At 38.8% G+C, this 17,655-nt stretch overlaps 1 protein-coding gene across 1 annotated transcript in view; it reads right to left on the bottom strand.

Moving 5' to 3' along the window:
* Window positions 1-17,655, bottom strand: part of LOC150101228 (apical endosomal glycoprotein-like) — a 174,706-nt gene that overhangs the window by 24,066 nt on the left and 132,985 nt on the right. Inside the window, exon 4 of the mRNA XM_090402191.1 lies at window positions 10,183-10,317. Coding sequence (XP_090258317.1) covers window positions 10,183-10,317 — 135 coding nt within the window. The remainder of the gene's footprint in view (window positions 1-10,182; window positions 10,318-17,655) is intronic.

Genomic DNA, 17,655 nt, shown 5'->3' with positions numbered 1-17,655 from the left:
ATACGTGGAGAGAGAAAGAGAACTGCTGAGAAAGGAGACAGAAGGGAAAAAAAAACTGAGTTGAAGAGGGTGAATGAAGATCTTGAGAGGATAGAAGGGTTGGCTTGTGTGAGAAGAACAAGAGTAGGTGTAAGAGAACAGCAACTAAGAGCAAGGGAGAGACAGGTAAGAGAATGAGAGAGACAGTGAAAGAGAAGAAAGTGCAGAAAGAAAGAGAGTGTGGAATCAAGGAATAGAGAGATGAGTGGGAGAGAAAGGAGAGGGAGATTGCAAGCCATAAGAGTCAGGATGCCAGTGCGAGAAGAATGAATGAATCTATTCAGAGTGTCATGCATGGTGATTTGATGATTTGGGGTATGTGCAGAGTAGAGAGCCAGAAGAAATGTGTACAAGGAAAGATAGTGAGTGTGTTGCCCAGGTATAATAATACGGGCTGGATGAAAAGAGCAGTGATGATGAATGAGATTACAGCATGAATGTGCTGGAAAAGGGGGGAGTCTGGAATATGTGGATGTGTGGAGTACATCTGAGGATACAAGGGAGCTATATGCAAAAGATGGATCGCATTTGAATACAAATACAGAAGGGCACAAGCATATGGATAGACTGTTATTTTCTGGGAAAGTGAGTGTGACAGGACAAGGATGCTAGAACTGCACAGGTGGAATATTGCAGGGATGGCCTCATGTGGGGAGAGTGGCTTGAGAAATGAGGGTAAGTCACACTATATTACAGAGCCAGGTGGAATATGAGCAGAGTAATAATGGCTGTAAAAAGACTGGCAATATAGTGGTTTTTCGTATACCAATGTTAGGAGCACTGGAAATAAAGGGAACAGATTTGTGGCATTGATTCATTATCTCCAAAGGTTGTTGGTATCAGTGAAACTTGGTTAACTTAGGAGGATGTTCTAACAGGGATAGAAATTGAAGGGCATAGCATATTTTGGAAGGATAGGGAAGGTAAATGTGGTGATAGAGTGTTCTCAGGGTGGAGAATCTCAATAGAAATAACATTAATGGGATTGAGAGTATATGGTGTGAGATGTATGTTTATAGGACAAGATATCTAGTGGGATGCTGCTACAGATAAGGAAATATACACCCTCTGTCCAAAAAGAAACCAAACTTTTCGAAAATAGAAGAAACTAGTGGCGCCATCTGTTGTATCTTTTTGTTGTCAAAAGTGGCAATCTTCATTAGTGTTGTGTCAACTGTTTATGACATTTGTTTCATTAAAAGCCGAGTTATAGTACCAAGAGTGACAGTGTGTTTTGATGAACAGTCGGAAAATGAGTTTCAAACAGAGAGCTGCAATTGACTTTTGTGTTAAACTTGGTAAAAGTTTTACCAAAATGCATCAAATACTTCAAGAAGCATACGGTGATGAATGCTTATCCCGTACTCAAGTTTATGAGTGGCTTAAGCGATTTCAAAGTGGTCACGAGACGCTTGAGGATGATGAGCATGTAGTGGAGGGAACACAAGGACTGAGTTCTGGATTTGGTCATAGCAACAGAGAATCTGATTGTGACTGAGACAGCATACTCGCCTCCTCCTGGTGAGAATACACGTATAGTTCTGACTTGGAGGATGAATAGGCATGGGGGAAGTATCAAAATGCAAGGAAGTTGTGTGGAATTATAAAGCAGGTGACTGAACTTTGAAACCAGCTTGTAGCAGTGCAGTGGATGAAAAAATTTAAAGGAAAAGGTGTTATTTGGTGCATGTGAGATACTTATGAAAAAATTACTGACAGCAACAACAAGTTGTATTCCTCAAGTGAAGAAGAAGAAGCAATTTGGAGTCAAATGGATAACAAAAGGAATGAAGGTGAATTGCAGAAGTAAAAGAGATTGTGGAAGTCACATAAAGATAGAGATGCAGAATAGTTGCATAAGGAATATAAACTCAGGCTAAGAAAGTGATTGGTATTATAAGGAGAGAAAAATTAGAATATGACAGTAGAAAAGACTAGCACTGCAATCCAAGGAGAATCCCAAGGAGTTTTTTTGCTATGTGGAGGATAAGAGGAAAAATGATAGTCGACGGATTATCTTACAGGATGGAAATGGGTGACCAAAGCAGATGACATAGTTAGCTATTTAATGATCACTATATTAAAGTGTTCCATCCTGGTACTACAGGCTTTATTCCTAGAAGGGAAATGAGTGGTGAAGTGAATGAAGAGGATGCATTCTGAATACTGGGTATGCTAAATATAGATAAGGCAGGGGGACTAGTTGGAATTTCACAATGTGTTTTCATACAATGTACTATGGAACTGACTGTGCCATTAACTTGAATGTTTAATTAACGTCTTGCAATAGAGCAGGTGCCTACAGAGTGGAAGGAGAGTAAGATAGCATCATTTCATAAGGGTTGTGGTAGAATGGAGTTATCAAACTATAAGCTTGTTTGTAAGAATTTGAGGAAACTGGTAAGAATTCATATGTAGAATTGGACCGATGAGGTAATATTTTTTGTGCAGGCCAGCAGGGATTTGTTAAAGGGCACACTGTTGTTTTAGTAATCTTGTTACCATTTACAATAGAGTAACAAGAGCAATGGATGAAGGTAAGGCATACCCTGTCATTTGGGGGAGGAGGAGAATTTTTCCCTAGGCATTTGACAGGGTGCCACTTGACAAGTTCATTTTTAAGTGGTATCATATATTATATTAGTTTATATATCAGGTTAGTAGATTAGATTGGTGATTGGCACTCTGACAGATATCAGATTTGTACTTGGGGGAAGCAATATCAGGGAACAGGAAGGGTACAAGTGAAGTTCCACAGGGTTCAGTCCTGGGACCATTGCTGTTCAATCTTTATGTGAATGTTATTGTCACAGGACTTCAGGGAGATATTTAGTTGTTTGCAGATTATGTGAAGCTTCGGAGGGTTTTTAGTAATTGTGCTGATGTTTTTGCTCTTCAAAAGGATTTGAATAAGTTGAAAAGGAGAGTAAATGAATGGAAATCTCAGTTTAATGCAACTAAATATACAGTTTTACAATTTGGGATCCACAGATGGGATGCTTCATGCACACTTGGTGGAGTTATGCTAGAAGAAGTGGAGGAAGCAAGGGATCTTGGGATGGTTATGAGTAGAGATTTAAAGTTCTGGGGGAGATATTGCAAAGGTTGTGAACACATCTCAGAGAATTGCAACAATCTTGAAGAGAACACTGACCATGAGAGATAAAAGTGTGCTGGTCCCATTGCATAAAGCCTCGATCAGACAACATCTGGATTTCTGTGCTCAGATCTGGTCACCAGGATTTGAAGGGGATGAAGTAACCTTGGAGAGTGCAGAGACAGATAACAAAAATTATGTCAGGACTGTACGATGTTGATTATGAGGTTAGACTGAGAGCATGACTGCAGAGTTAGCTGGATAGAAGGTAAAGGGGAGGATATGATCAAGACATTTAAGCTGTTGAAGGATTATTATCATATTAACACTGAGTAGATTTTTAATATGGTAGAATGAGGGAAAGAAACAAGGACAAGAGGCCATCCCTGGAAGCTGCAAAAGGAGATGATGAGTAAAAGAGTAAGAAGTAAGTTTTTTGCATGGAGAGTGGTAGGAGCATGGAATGCATTGCCTGAGAAGGTGATGAATGTGCAGACTGTGAATGATCTTAAGGAGTGGCATGATAGACTTTGTGTTCACTAGTGTCGACCTTCCTCAATGAGTCTTATGACTCCACAGCGATCAGTAAAATAATAGTAATAATATAGTACACAGCTTGTAATCTTTCAACTCAAAACACACAACCATATACTTTGCCACATTTAAACTGAAGCCCATTTAAATCATCAACATTATTAACTAATTTTATTTATGAAGCAATACTGGGTAGAACTCTACCCAGTGTTGCTTCATAAATAAAGAGATGGATATGGTCGATTGGTAGAGCCTCTGATACTAATGACTCACACAAAAAGTTAAGCACGTTTCATCGCGGTTAGTAGTTGGAAGGAGTTCAATCGTTTGATGCTGTTGGCATAGTCATCCCTTGATGAGTCTTTGGACTCCTGGATGCGTTACGTAATAATAGTGTTATTGTTATTACTACTTACATTTAATTTTGGCGATTTGAAGAGCTCCTGATTCAGATAAGTTTTACTAGGAATAATTAAGTATATATGCGTAATTGTTTGAGTAAGGGAGGCTGAAAACATTTTGTGCTACCGGTATTATTAGTGTGGGGGATTTTTCTTGCCTAAAATAAATTACAAAATCGTTATTATTAGACATAGTAACCTGCAGAGAGAGAGAAAAAAAAAATGGCAAGGGCATTGTCATTCCATGATTTTAATTTAGATTTCAGTTGTTTCATTATGTGTGAGGTCTGTTATATGTATTCCTTCGATTACATAAATGATTTGTGGATAGTTAGTGCGGATGGAAGAAGGGTGTGTGCGAAGTGGGACCTGAACGAGGAACTTATGAATGCAAATATGAAATTGATGACAGAAAGTGTTAGTACCGATTGTGTCGCGAGTGCACATTTGTAAGAGAAGGAGGGGGAGAAAGAGAGGCAAAAAAATGTTAAAAAAATCAGGAAAAAAGAAAAAGAGCGATTTGAAAACCGTAATGGATGTTAAAAGGGACAAAAGTGAGGTGGAAAGAAATGAAATTGAGAGAACGAATGAAAGTAGAAATGGCATGATGCAGAAATCGCAAGAGAAAAAAAATTGAAAGAATAAATGACAGTGAAAAAAGAATGAATGATGGCAAAAGTTGGACGCATGTTGGATTGAAAGTACTGAAACAAAGAAAGATGAATGAGAGTAAATGTGAGAAGAATGATAGCGAAAGTTGGACGCATGTTAGTCCGAAAGTACGGAAACAAAGAAAGATATGTGAGAGTGAAAGTGAGAAGAATGATAGTGAAAGTTGGACGTACGTTGGACCGAAAGTACGGAAACAAAGAAAGATGAATGAGAGGGAAAGTGAGAAGAGGGAGTCGAGAGTTAGACAGTTAGAGAGATTTAATGATAGAGAGAATGTGTCGCGAGATTCAGAAAGTGAATTGGATTGGGTGAGGCAAGAAATGAAATGCATGCGGAATGAAATTAAGAGAATTCAGGTCAAAACTATTAAAATAAATCATGATGGCATGAAAGAGTTAACGAAAGATGAGCGAGTGGCGTTGTATGGTGACTCCATTATTAAAGGTGTGCTAGAGGATAAAATGAACAAGGTATGTTTTCCAGGCGGTAAAATGAGTAGAGTGATTGACGCATTGGATATGAGGCGGGAGCGAGCAAAAGAGTTAATAGTATTAATTGGTACAAATGATTTGAGAGAGAACAAAGAGCATGTCAGAATGAATCTCAGGAGGCAGCTTGGAAAGATAAAAGAGAATAATGTGACAGGAAGGGTAGTCAGTGTATTGCCTAAGTATGGTTGTGGCGAAATGAGGTGGAGAGCAAGGATTATGAATGATATTCTTGCTGAAATGTGTGAGGAGATGGGGGTACAGTTTGTTAATGTGAGGAATGAGTTTGAGGGACGAAGTGAGCTGTATGGGAGCGATGGACTGCATTTGAGTGGTTATGGTGTGAGTCGCTTGGAGAGATTGCTGCTGGAAAGTAGAGAATGAATCAGATCGAGAGGGGGAATGATGTGGAAGAGCAGGAGAGTAAGACAGGAGAGATTGAAGAAGTGGATATGAATGGGGAAGTGAGTGGTATGAGTATAGAAAATGAGAGAATGGGTGTGCAAGAGGAGCAGGAAAATGGGGAGGCTCAAGGTGGACAGGGGTACACACCGTGAGAAAGGTAGATGCTCCAAGAGGAGGTGAGAGCATGTGTAGGCAGGAAAGAAATGGGATGACCAGGGATCAAGAGGAAACAGATGGAATTGCAAAGGGTTCTAAAATGAAGAAGCAGAAAGGAAATGGCTCCAGTTTAGCATGGAGAGATCACATTGAGTGAGTGGTATCAGTGGAACTAGCTGTAGATCCAGAAATGAGCTGCTGTGTTTGTAAACCAATGCTAGAAGTAAGAAACAAGGCAGATGAAATGGTTGCACTAATTGCATCTGTTCACCCAAAGATTGTGAGAATTAGTGAGACATGGTTAGATGAAGATGACATCCTGACAGGAATAGAGATGGAAAGGTATGATGTGTTTCGTGAGGATAGAATGGGTAAAAAGGGAGGGGAGTGCCATTCATGATAGAGAAAGAGTTATGTCCATACAAGGTAGAGATGCAAGAGGGAAATAGGGCCAGATGGAATTGCAAAGGTTTTGAGGCAGTATTGTGTGAGATAGAGGTGAATAGAATCAAATATTGGTGGGATGTTGTTATTGACCTGGTAATGTGGATGGTGGTGATAGCGAAATGCATAGTCAAATAAGCCAAGCAAATAAGAAAAAGGTGATCATTATGGGTGATTTTAATTATCGCAATATAGACTGGAATGAAGAGATAGCAACTGGAAGTAAAGAAAATGAGTTTCTTGAGTTTTTGAGGGATAACTACCTCAGACAGTATGTAACAGAGGGCACACGAGGATTAAGGGTCTTGGATTTGGTCATCTCATCGGAGGATGCAATTATAAATGAGGTGTCAAATCATCCACCAATTGGTGAAAGTGACCATGAGGTGATTACCTGGGTGGTTGCCAGCAGTGCGAGGACCCCTGTGAGAAAAGGGTATATGTGGAACTACAAGGGGGGGGATTATGAAGAGCTCAAGAGACAGCTTCCAGGTGTAGCAATTAACCTTCTTACCTGGAAAAGAGATCAATGCAGCTTGGGGGATTTTCAAAAACTATTTAGTAGATGCAATGTCTAAATGTATTCCATGGGTAAAAAGGTTAAATAAGGTAGGTGTGAGATGGATGAATAAAGAGATTAAGCATGCGATATAGAGAAAAAGGAGGCATTGTGGAGGCAGCATAAGAGAAGTGGAAGTAACCAATTTCATGAGGTCTACAAAGACCAGGCAAGGAGGGTGACTTGGTTGGTGAGAGTAGCTAATGAAGCCAATAAGAATCCTAGATAGTTCTTTCGATATGAAGCCAGCAAAAGAAAGAATGATTATGGAAGGATGACATTGATTGGATGAAATTTTATAAAGACAGCTGTTGCAGAATATGTGGTGGAGATACTTAATCAGCAGTTCATAAAGATCTTTTAATCTTGTGAATGTGACTTCATGAAGAGATTGAGAGCAGTTGATGATGGGGAGGAGAGACTGACTGTAAGTGAGCAAGAGGTGTTTGGGGAGTTTAGTCAACTAGATATAAATAAGGCTGTGGGACTTGATAATATATCACCATGTATTCTGAAGGAATGTGCCAGAGAGTTGACACCTGCCTTGACATATTTTTTTAATACGAGTCTTGCACTCGGTCAAGTTCCTAAGGAGTGGAAGGAGGGCAAGATTGTTCCACTTCATAAAGGAGGTGATCGAACTCAAGCATCAAACTATAGGCCTATCTCTGTGTCAGGCATTGTGGTTAAGTTGTTGGAGAAGCTTGTGGGAACTAGGATCCAGAGTTGGGTTGACAACAATGGTATAATCTTTGATGGACAGCATGGACTTGCTAAAGGGAGGTCATGTTTTAGTAATATATTTACTTATTACAATAAAGTGGCTGCTTCCTTGGACAGAGGAGAAGGATACACAGTAATATACTTGGATTTTGCAAAAGCTTTTGATAGAGTAACTCATGATAAGTTGACATTCAAACTAGAGCAGATGGGGTTGGATATTAGATTAGTGCATTTGATTGGAGACTGGCTATCTGATAGGTATCAACAAGTTGTGTATGGGGGTGCAATATCCAGGAAAAGGAAAGTCACTAGGGGAGTGCCTCAGGGGTCTGTTTTAGGATCATTACTATTTAACTTTTATATTAATGATATTGGCGAAGATTTGGATGCAGATATTCAGTTGTTTGCAGATGATGCAAAGTTGGGATGAACCATAAAGAGTAGTGAAGATGTTGTGGTCTTGCAAGAAGACTTGAATGAATTGAGTGATTGGGCAAGCAAATGGGGATGTGAGTTCGATGTTGCAAAATGTAAGGTTTTAAAATTTGGAAAACAAAGATGGGATGCAGAATTTATACTTGGTGAGAATATATTGTTGGAAGTAGAGGAAATAAAAGATCTGTGAGTGATAGTGGATAAGGAGCTAAAATTTAGGGGACACATCATCAAAATTGTGAAGACAACAACAAAGACTTCTGGGAATGATGCGGAGGACACTGACGTGTAGAAGTAGGAAGATTAATTATGTGGATAATTGGATTAATAACTGGATAATTAATACCTTTGATTAGGCCACATTATTATTAATGTGGCCTAATCAAAGCCTTATACAATGTTCCATTGTATAAGGCTTTGATTAGGCCAAACATGGACTATTGTGCCCAGATTTGGTCACCTGATTTTCAGAAGGATGAAGAGATGTTGGAAAGGGTCCAAAAGGTGACTGACTAAGGTAGTTTCTGACCTCTGGAATGTCGAGTATGAGGAAAGATTGAAAAGATGTAATTTGCAGAGTCTAGTGGAGAGAAGGAAGAGGGGAGATATGATAGAGACCTACAAGTTGGTAAAGGATTGTTAGGACCAATGGTGGAGAAGTTCTACAGAGAATAGTGGAAGATCAGGGGAGAATCAGAGATCATCCCTGAAAACTGTATAAAGAGGGTGTGAGTAGGGGAGTGAGAGGCGGTTTTTTTTCGTGCAGAGTTGTGAGTGATTGGAATGCCTTGCCTGAGAGTGTGGTGTCTGCAAGGAGTTTGAATGTGTTTAAGACATGGTATGATGAGATGTGTGTGAGATAAACAGACCTCCTAGATGAGTCTTTGACTCCATAAGGTCTTGTTTAATAATAATAATAATAATCAGTTGCCTTCGTTGTCTCCATAGCCAAAATGGTTTCATTGAAGAGAAGGAGCTGTCCATGCACAAACCACAGGTACATTTCTCCACACTCACTATTGAAATAATTACTTATAATCACTGGACAATGAGCAGAAGTAAAACTTCAGACCTTCATACATATGAAGAAATTGTTCATTATTTGGGAGGAGGGATAAGAATCTTGTATTTCCATGTTTCAGTAATTTCATGTATTTCACTTGCGCAAAGTCACAAAAATCTTTCATTTGAGATATGCGAATGATATAAATGTAAAAATACTTGTACACTTTAATGATCAAACTTCAATGTCTATTGGAAGAACATCTACTGCAGATTTTAGACAATTGAGGACAATATGTACCCCACAGCCAACACCAACAATGATTCTCCCCAAGTCTTTCTTCAAAGGTGCAAAAATATTATTTTCATTTTCACCTTGGCATTTTACACCTCTAAAGATGGTGCTGTAATTATCGCCACAGAATCTGACAATTTTAGTAGACAGTTTGGTTTCTTAATGATGGATTTAAGTGATTCCATCACTATTTCATGAGTAAGTACACTGAACATTTCTTGATCATTCTTGCTCTCATATGGATTTTCCTCAAGTGTGCCTGCACACATGCTCACCCTAATAATCATCCTTAGTTTGCCTGATGAACAATATTTTCTATAGCACCTAAAATACTTTCATTCAAATCATGTATAAGACCTTTCATTCAAATTCACCCTATGCATTAACAAACTGCATATCATTTCTTCTATACAACCTATGCATCAATGTGTTTACAATCACTGTCCTTTTTCTCAATTTGCTCATCATATCATAGCAGCAGACTTGCAGTCTTTACTCTCATTTTTATTTTTCTGGTAACTCATTCAAATCTGTCTCATAACATACTTGTCACCTTTCTAATAATTTGTACCTACAAAAATAAGCCCTTTTCACTTTCCTTTTTGACATTCTACCAGCCTTACTAACATCCATAATCTCTGCACTGAGAAAAAATGATTTCATTGCTCTCTTATCAAGTGCTCTTATCATAGAATCACTATGGAATGCTTTCTCCTTACTCTCGTTTGTTTGATCTTTCATAAGAGCAAACAAGTGAGAGTAAGTAAACAGTGAATAATTTACATCTCTGGCTGCTCTTTCCTCACACCACTTATTTCTTTCTCTTTTGCCAGCCTGGTTGGCTAAGTGGTTAGTGTATCAGTTCTCCAGCCAAAAGGCTGTGGATTAAACTAAATTAAACTAGAGGATTAAACTAAAACTTAAAGTATTACCATGGCCTGAATTAGTTGTGTGATCTTTTTCTGGTCCTTTTGTTGTATTCTGATTTCTGTGCCAGAAGAATTTGCTATTTTCAGGTGTTTCCTTGGGAGTCCAGATACACAGACTGCTTTCAAAGTCACATAATTCTAGTAACAATAGAAGGATGTTAAGTAACAATAACAATGCAAAGAAAATAATTTGATATCTAAATTCATTTCTTTAAAAAACAAATTACTGAATGCTAAAAGTAATATTAAAATACATAATTTAATTACATAATTTATTGTAAACAGTGATTTGTCATTCAAGCTCATGCCATATATCACTGCAAAACACTGAGCCAAGAATTCATAACATCATATCACAAAAATCTGATTCAAGAATAAATATCGAAAAGAAATCTGACAGTTAAAAGACATGACTCCAAGACCTCATGGAGTCAAAGACTCAGCTGGGAGATCGTTTTATCACACACATCTCATCATACCGTGACTTAAACACACTCAAACTCTTTGCAGACACCACACTCTCAGGCAAGCCAGTCCAATCATTTACAACTCTGCACAAAAAAAACCTGCCTCTCACTCCCCTACTCACACCCTCTTTATACAGTTTCCAGGGATGACCTCTGGTTCTCCCCCATTCTTCCACTATTTTCTGTAGACCTTCTCCAGCATTGATCGTATAACAATCCCTTACCAACTTGTAGGTCTCAATCATATCTCCCCACTTCCTCCTGTCCACCAGACTCTGCAAATTACATCTTCTCGATCTTTCCTCATACTTGACATTCCAGAGGTTAGAAACTACCTTAATCAGTCATCTTTGGACCCTTTCCAACATTTCATCCTTCTGAAAACCCAGTGACCAAATCTAGGCACAATAGTCCATGTGTGGCCTAATCAAAGCCTTATACAATGGAACAAGAATCTCCCTACTTCTACAAGTCAGTGTCCTCCGCATCATTCAGAGAAGCCTTTGTGTCATCTTCACAATTTTGGCTATATGTCCCCTAAATTTTAGATCCTTATCCACTATCACCCCCAGATCTCTTATTTCCTCTACCCCCAACAATATATTCTCACCAAGCATAAATTCTGCATCCCATCTTTGTTTTCCAAATTTTAAAACCTTACATTTTGCAACATTGACCTCGCATCCCCATTTCCGTGCCCAATCATTCAATTTATTCAAGTCTTTTGTAAGGCCACAACATCTTCACTACTCTTTATGGTCGTGCCAACTTTGCATCATCTGCAAACAACTGAATATCCACATCCAAATCTTTGCCAATATGATTATTATACAAGTTAAACAGTAATGCCCCTAAAACAGACCACTGAGGCACTCCACTAGTGACTTTCCTCGATATATTATGCCTATCAATAGTGAAAAACACATGGATGTGCGTTTTCCATCTGTGTTTAGGATAAACAACTTGAGTTTCCACGATGAAAAATCCTGCTATGACTGTATTATGAAACTTAATGCATTTTCGCCAACACTAGAGTCCTATTATTAGTGTTATCTGTTGGTCATAGGATACATTGGGCATAACAAAAAGTATCTATCTATATACATATATTAACAACATGTACATTCCAGTCAGTAGGTATGGGATGGTTTCTAATACTAGCTGAAGATCAGCTAGAGTCCTGACTTATGCTGGATCTTATGTATTAGGTAGGCTGAATGTGTGCCATCCAGATCCTTGGAATTTTCATGCCATCTTTGTTGTTGATATTTGGGTGGTTTATCAGGATTTCGCAGGCTTCCTTAAATTTCCTTTCGTACCAGGTTTTTGTGTAGAGTAAAGAGTGGGTGCTTTTCCAGTTGATTTAGTGTAAGGTGTTGAGTGCGCGTCTGAGAGGCCTGCTTTACCATAATGGTTATATTTAATGTGTCTAATGGATTCTTTCTTGTGTATAGGGATTTTCCGTCCTGTTTCACCAATGTACGGTAAGTTACAGGTGCAGTGGATGCAATAGACTCCAGGATGTGCAAATGGGAGGAGAGGATCCTTAGAGGAGTTGAATATGGTTTTAAGTTTAGTGGGTGGTTTAAAGGTGGCATTGAGGTTATAATGTTGTAGGATTCTGTTGATTTTTTTCTGATAACCCTTTAATGTATGGGATGGCCATGGTTTTACTGTAATCTAGATTCGTTGTTGTTGTTGTTTTATGGAGTATTTTATTAATAGTGTTTTTGTTATAGCCATTATTTATGAATGTGTCGCTGATGATTTTTAGTTCTTGTTTCAGGGCTTGCTGGTTAGAGCAAACTGTTGTAGCTCTGTTTTTAAGGGTGTTGATGACTCCATATTTTTGTGATTGGTGGTGGTATGAATTAGCATGTATATATTGGCCAGTGTGTGTCGGTTTTCGGTAGACCGTGAAGGATAGACTGCCTGAAGGAAGACGTGTGACTAGTGTGTCTAGGAACGGGAGCGAATTTTGGTTTTCAATTTCGATGGTAAATTGTATCCGTTCGTGTTGTTTGTTCAGGTGGCTAAGGAATGTGTTTAGCATTTGTCGCCCGTGCGGCCAGATCGCGAACACGTCGTTCATGTATCTAAGCCAGATTAGCGTGGTGGAGTCAAGAGCTCATAGGTTTCCATGTAGAAGTTAGCGATTGAGGGGGGGGGGGTTAGTGGTGAGCCCATGGCTGTACCTTCTTTTTGTAGGTAAAATTTGTTTTGCCACACAAAGTAACCGGACTGTAGTACGTGGGCAAAGAAAGCCGTAATGTCAGGTGGAAATTTGTTCTGTAGTAGGAAAATCATGTCATTGATGGGGACATTAGTGAAAAGGGCAGAAATGTCGAAACTGACTAATAACTGACTTTATATAAGGTTTTTTTTTTTTTCACCAGAGGTCAGGCCAACAATTGTTGAAGCGGTTGGTCAGTGTCTTTAACAAACCAGTTTGATTGTAGTGTAGCCTGTTACTGTATAGTTACATGCTCCAGAAGATGACCTTGACAAAAAGGTCGAAATGTCGAATGTACATTTTAGTTATATTAAACTAAAGTTTTTATTCAAACACGGTAGTTGTCTCCATAATTTTCAAAAATGCATTCAGATCACCGTGTAAGCTTAAACGAAAGGATTCAGATCATCCATGGAAATGATACCCACAAGCGCTGCAATCGCTATGGTAAATTAAAGACTCGTATTTCCCTCCTGATCAATCGGCTGGACTTTGTAAAGAGATGCAGAGACAATAACCGTATTCCTATCTGTATCAGGCTAAAAAAGAAATTTACATCTGATAAGGCACTCCGTATTTATGATCGCACAGAAAAAGCAATGCTTATTATTATTATTATTATTATTATTATCATCAAATTGGGTAACTCCAGGGAGTCATTAGACTCATCGAGGGAGGCCCCAATCATATTCATTACAGCTATTCTACATTCATACAGTATCTATCATACCTCGCTTTAAACTCATTCACTGTCACAGCATCCACCACAGACTCAGGGAGTGCATTCCACTCATTCACCACTCTACAAGTAAAGAACCCAGCTCTAACACCTTTACTAACCACACTTTTGCCCAGTTTCCATGGATGTCCTCTAATCCTCCCACAACAAGCCCTGTTCTTAAAAATATCTTCTGAATTAATTTTATAGAAACCCTTTAGTAATTTGAATGTCTCAATCATATCTCTCCTCCTCCGCCTATCAACCAATTTTTGCAACCCACAAATCCTCAACCTGTTCTCATAAGGTTCATTCCACAGACCTGCTATCATCTTGGTCACTCGCCTCTGGATCCTCTCCACCTCCTCCCCATCAAGAAGGAACCTAGGTGACCAAATCTGGGCACAGTAGTCGAGATGAGGTCTTACCAAGGCTCGATACAGAGGAACAATAACCCGCTTGTCTCTGCTTGTCAACGTATTCTTCAGCAACCAAGTGATTTGATGAGCTGATTTGGCCACTTTTGCAATGTGCCCCCTAAACTTCAACTCCTTATCTACCAACATTCCTAAATCTCGTGCCTCATCAATTTCCTGGAGTACAGTTCCACCAATGTAGTAATCTGCTGCTAATCTTTTCACACCTTACATTTTGCCACATTAAATTGACATCTATTCACCTTAGCCCAGACCTCCAATCTATCCAAATCATCTTGCAAAATTTTAACGTCATCTGCATTCACTATTGCCCTACCCAACTTTGCATCATCCGCATTATAGAACAGATTCAAACAGCCTGCCAAAACCTAGCTACAACACAAAATCTGGTTTCAAAATTACAATCCGAACTATCGAACTATATTAATCAAGACATTCTACAAGTACTTGAAAGAATCACTGACAATTCGGCACCAAATATACCATGGAAAAGAATAAAGAAAAACTCAAGACCAAATTCTACAGTTTGAAACAACGGCAAAATATGGCGGCCAATCACAGGAATCAATCTGATAAGAAGATTTCCTCCCCGATAAACACCAACAATGAATAACAAACAAGGGAGACAAGGAACAACCAACCACCGGCACGCAAGAACCATGTGATCAACCTATCAAGCCACACCCTGAACAACAGCAAACTTACGTTACTGAATAAAGGACTCAGCTACGCAATAGCACCACAATGAAAGAGGCATCAGATCCCTACCTAACAATATAGCAGATAAAATACGGCTAGTAACTAGTAATGTCCTGAACACTAAGAAAACCATACCGAACAATCTCACAAAAACAGAATTAGCAGCAATTAAGCCATTAAAAGCCAAACAAAACATAATAATAACGAAAGCAAATAAAGACAATGCCACTGTTGTCCTTGGCAGGTCAACATACGTACTTCAAATGAATCAACTAGTAGCCAATAACAACACACATAAAATGGTAAATTATAACCCAACAAATAGGATAAAACAGAGAAACTACTCAAGTCCGTCACTTCTTGGCCACCAGACATGGTTAAAAAACTCAAACCCCACCATGCCCATCCCCCCCCCCCCCCCCCAGAGTATATGGGGTTCCGAAAATACACAAATAAAATGTGTCCCTTCGACCAATCGTGGAAGGAATAGACAGTCCCAATTACCACTTAGCCAAGAAATTAGCGGCAACACTCAAGGAGTTGGTAGGTCATTCCCCCTCCTACATAAAAAATACACAGTTTATAAACAAAATTAAAAATGTAACACTCGGCAAAGATGACTTATTAGTCAGTTTAGACGTTTCTGCCGTTTTCACTGATGTCCCCCATCAATGACATAATTCTCCTACTACAGAACAAATTTCCGTCTGATATTACGCCCTCTTTGCCCACGTACTACAGTCCGGTTATTTCGTGTGGCAAAACAAATTTTACCTACAAAAAGAAGGTACAGCCATGGGCTCACCACTAACCCCCCCCTCAATCGCTAACTTCTACATGGAAACCTATGAGCAAAGGGCTCTTGACTCCGCCACGCTAATCTGGCTTAGATACGTGGACGACGTGTTCGCGATCTGGCCGCACGGGCGACAAATGTTAAACACATTCCTTAGCCACCTGAAGAAACAACATGAACGCATACAATTTACCATCGAAATCGAAAACCAAAATTCGCTCCCGTTCCTAGACACACTAGTCACACGTCTTCCTTCAGGCAGTCTATCCTTCACGGTCTACCGAAAACTGACACACACTGGCCAATACATACATGCTAATTCATACCACCACCAATCACAAAATTATGGAGTCATCAACACCCTTAAAAACAGAGCTACAACAATTTGCTCTAACCAGCAAGCCCTGAAACAAGAACTAAAAATCATCAGCGACACATTCATAAATAATGGCTATAACAAAAAACACTATTAATAAAATACTCCATAAAACAACAACAAAAACGAATCTAGATTACATTAAAACCATAGCCATCCCATACATTAAAGGGTTATCAGAAAAAATCAACAGAATCCTACAACATTATAACCTCAATGCCACCTTTAAACCACCCACTAAGCTTAAAACCATGTTCAACTCCTCTAAGGATCAAGTTTTAAAAGAGGTAAACCGTGAGTAGACATATCAGTACACAATAAATAACGGAAAAAACTCACGTAGAAAGATTATTTATTAGTATAATTTTCGCCTGTGTGTCAGAGGCATCTTCAGTACATTAAGTTCAAAATTAAACACTAACTGACAATTACTTAGGTGGCGCTTTTTGGAATTGTCAGTTAGTGTTTAATTTTGAGCTTAATGTACTGAAGATGCCTGTGACACACAGGCGAAAATTATACTAATAAATAATCTTTCTACATGACTTTTTTCCGTTATTTATTTCTCTAAGGATCCTCTCCTCCCATTAGCACATCCTGGAGTCTATTGCATCTGCTGCACCTGTAACTTACCGTACATTGGTGAAACAGGATGGACAATCCCTATACGCAAGAAAGAACACATTAGACACATTAAATATAACCATTATGGTAAAGCAATCCTCTCAGACCATGCACTCAACACCTTACACCAAATCAACTGGAAAAGCACTCGCTCTTTACACTGCACAAAAACCTGGTACGAAAGGAAATTTAAGGAAGCCTGCGAAATCCTGATAAACCACCCAAATATCAACAACAAAGATGGCATGAAAATTCCAAGGATCTGGATGGCACACATTCAGCCTACCTAATATATAAGATCCAGCATAAGTCAAGACTCTAGCCAATCTTCAGCTAGTATTAGAAACCATCCCATACCAACTGGCTGGAATGTACATGTTGTTAATATACGTATATAGATATATACTTGTTGTTATGCCCAATGTATCACTACAACCAACAGATAACACTAATAATAGGACTCTAGCGTTGATGTATAATTTTATATATATATATATATATATATATATATATATATTCATTTTTTTAAATTAACTGACTTAAACCCGAGAATTATAACACAATGACATTTATTTGAAAAAACGCAACATGTTTCGTCAAGAATGACTTCTTCAGGCGATAAGAACATAGAAAGATATTAAAAGACACTTAAATTAACATTGACACACTCTAAAGCTATACAATTAAAAAGCCATAATATTCGACTGTAAATTACAGTTATTATGAGCTTGAACTACAGTCCGAGTTAAAGTTCTATTGTTGTGCACCTGTGCGTGTGTGGAATCACGCGATCTCCAGTATCTAATAGTAGAGTTGAAAGAGTTAGGCAAATTATAGCTAAGATTATTATTCAAATGAAAAGGGTCTAAGGTGATTTCTTTTGACTCGACAATGCGGCGCTCTATCTCATCATGGCAGATGTGTAGGTTTGAAGTTGATGTCCAATTTATTTCATGTTGGTGGCCTTCGTTTTTCGTGTTTATTGAAAGCAGGACATGGCCCGACAGAGCAGTTGCTCTGGTTCTCTTATAAGCAATGTCTCTCTGATGCTCTTCGAGACGTAATAAGATAGATTTCTCTGTCTGCCCATAGTAAGGCTTTCCGCATTCACAAGTGACCTTGTATA

The sequence above is a fragment of the Typopeltis vanoorti genome, chromosome 12 (assembly GCF_054136105.1).
Source record: "Typopeltis vanoorti isolate ZY-2024b chromosome 12, IOZ_Tvanoo_1.0, whole genome shotgun sequence".
Lineage (NCBI taxonomy): Eukaryota > Metazoa > Arthropoda > Arachnida > Uropygi > Thelyphonidae > Typopeltis > Typopeltis vanoorti.
Note: the sequence above shows the minus strand (reverse complement) of the source record. Positions and strands in the feature narration are given on the sequence as shown.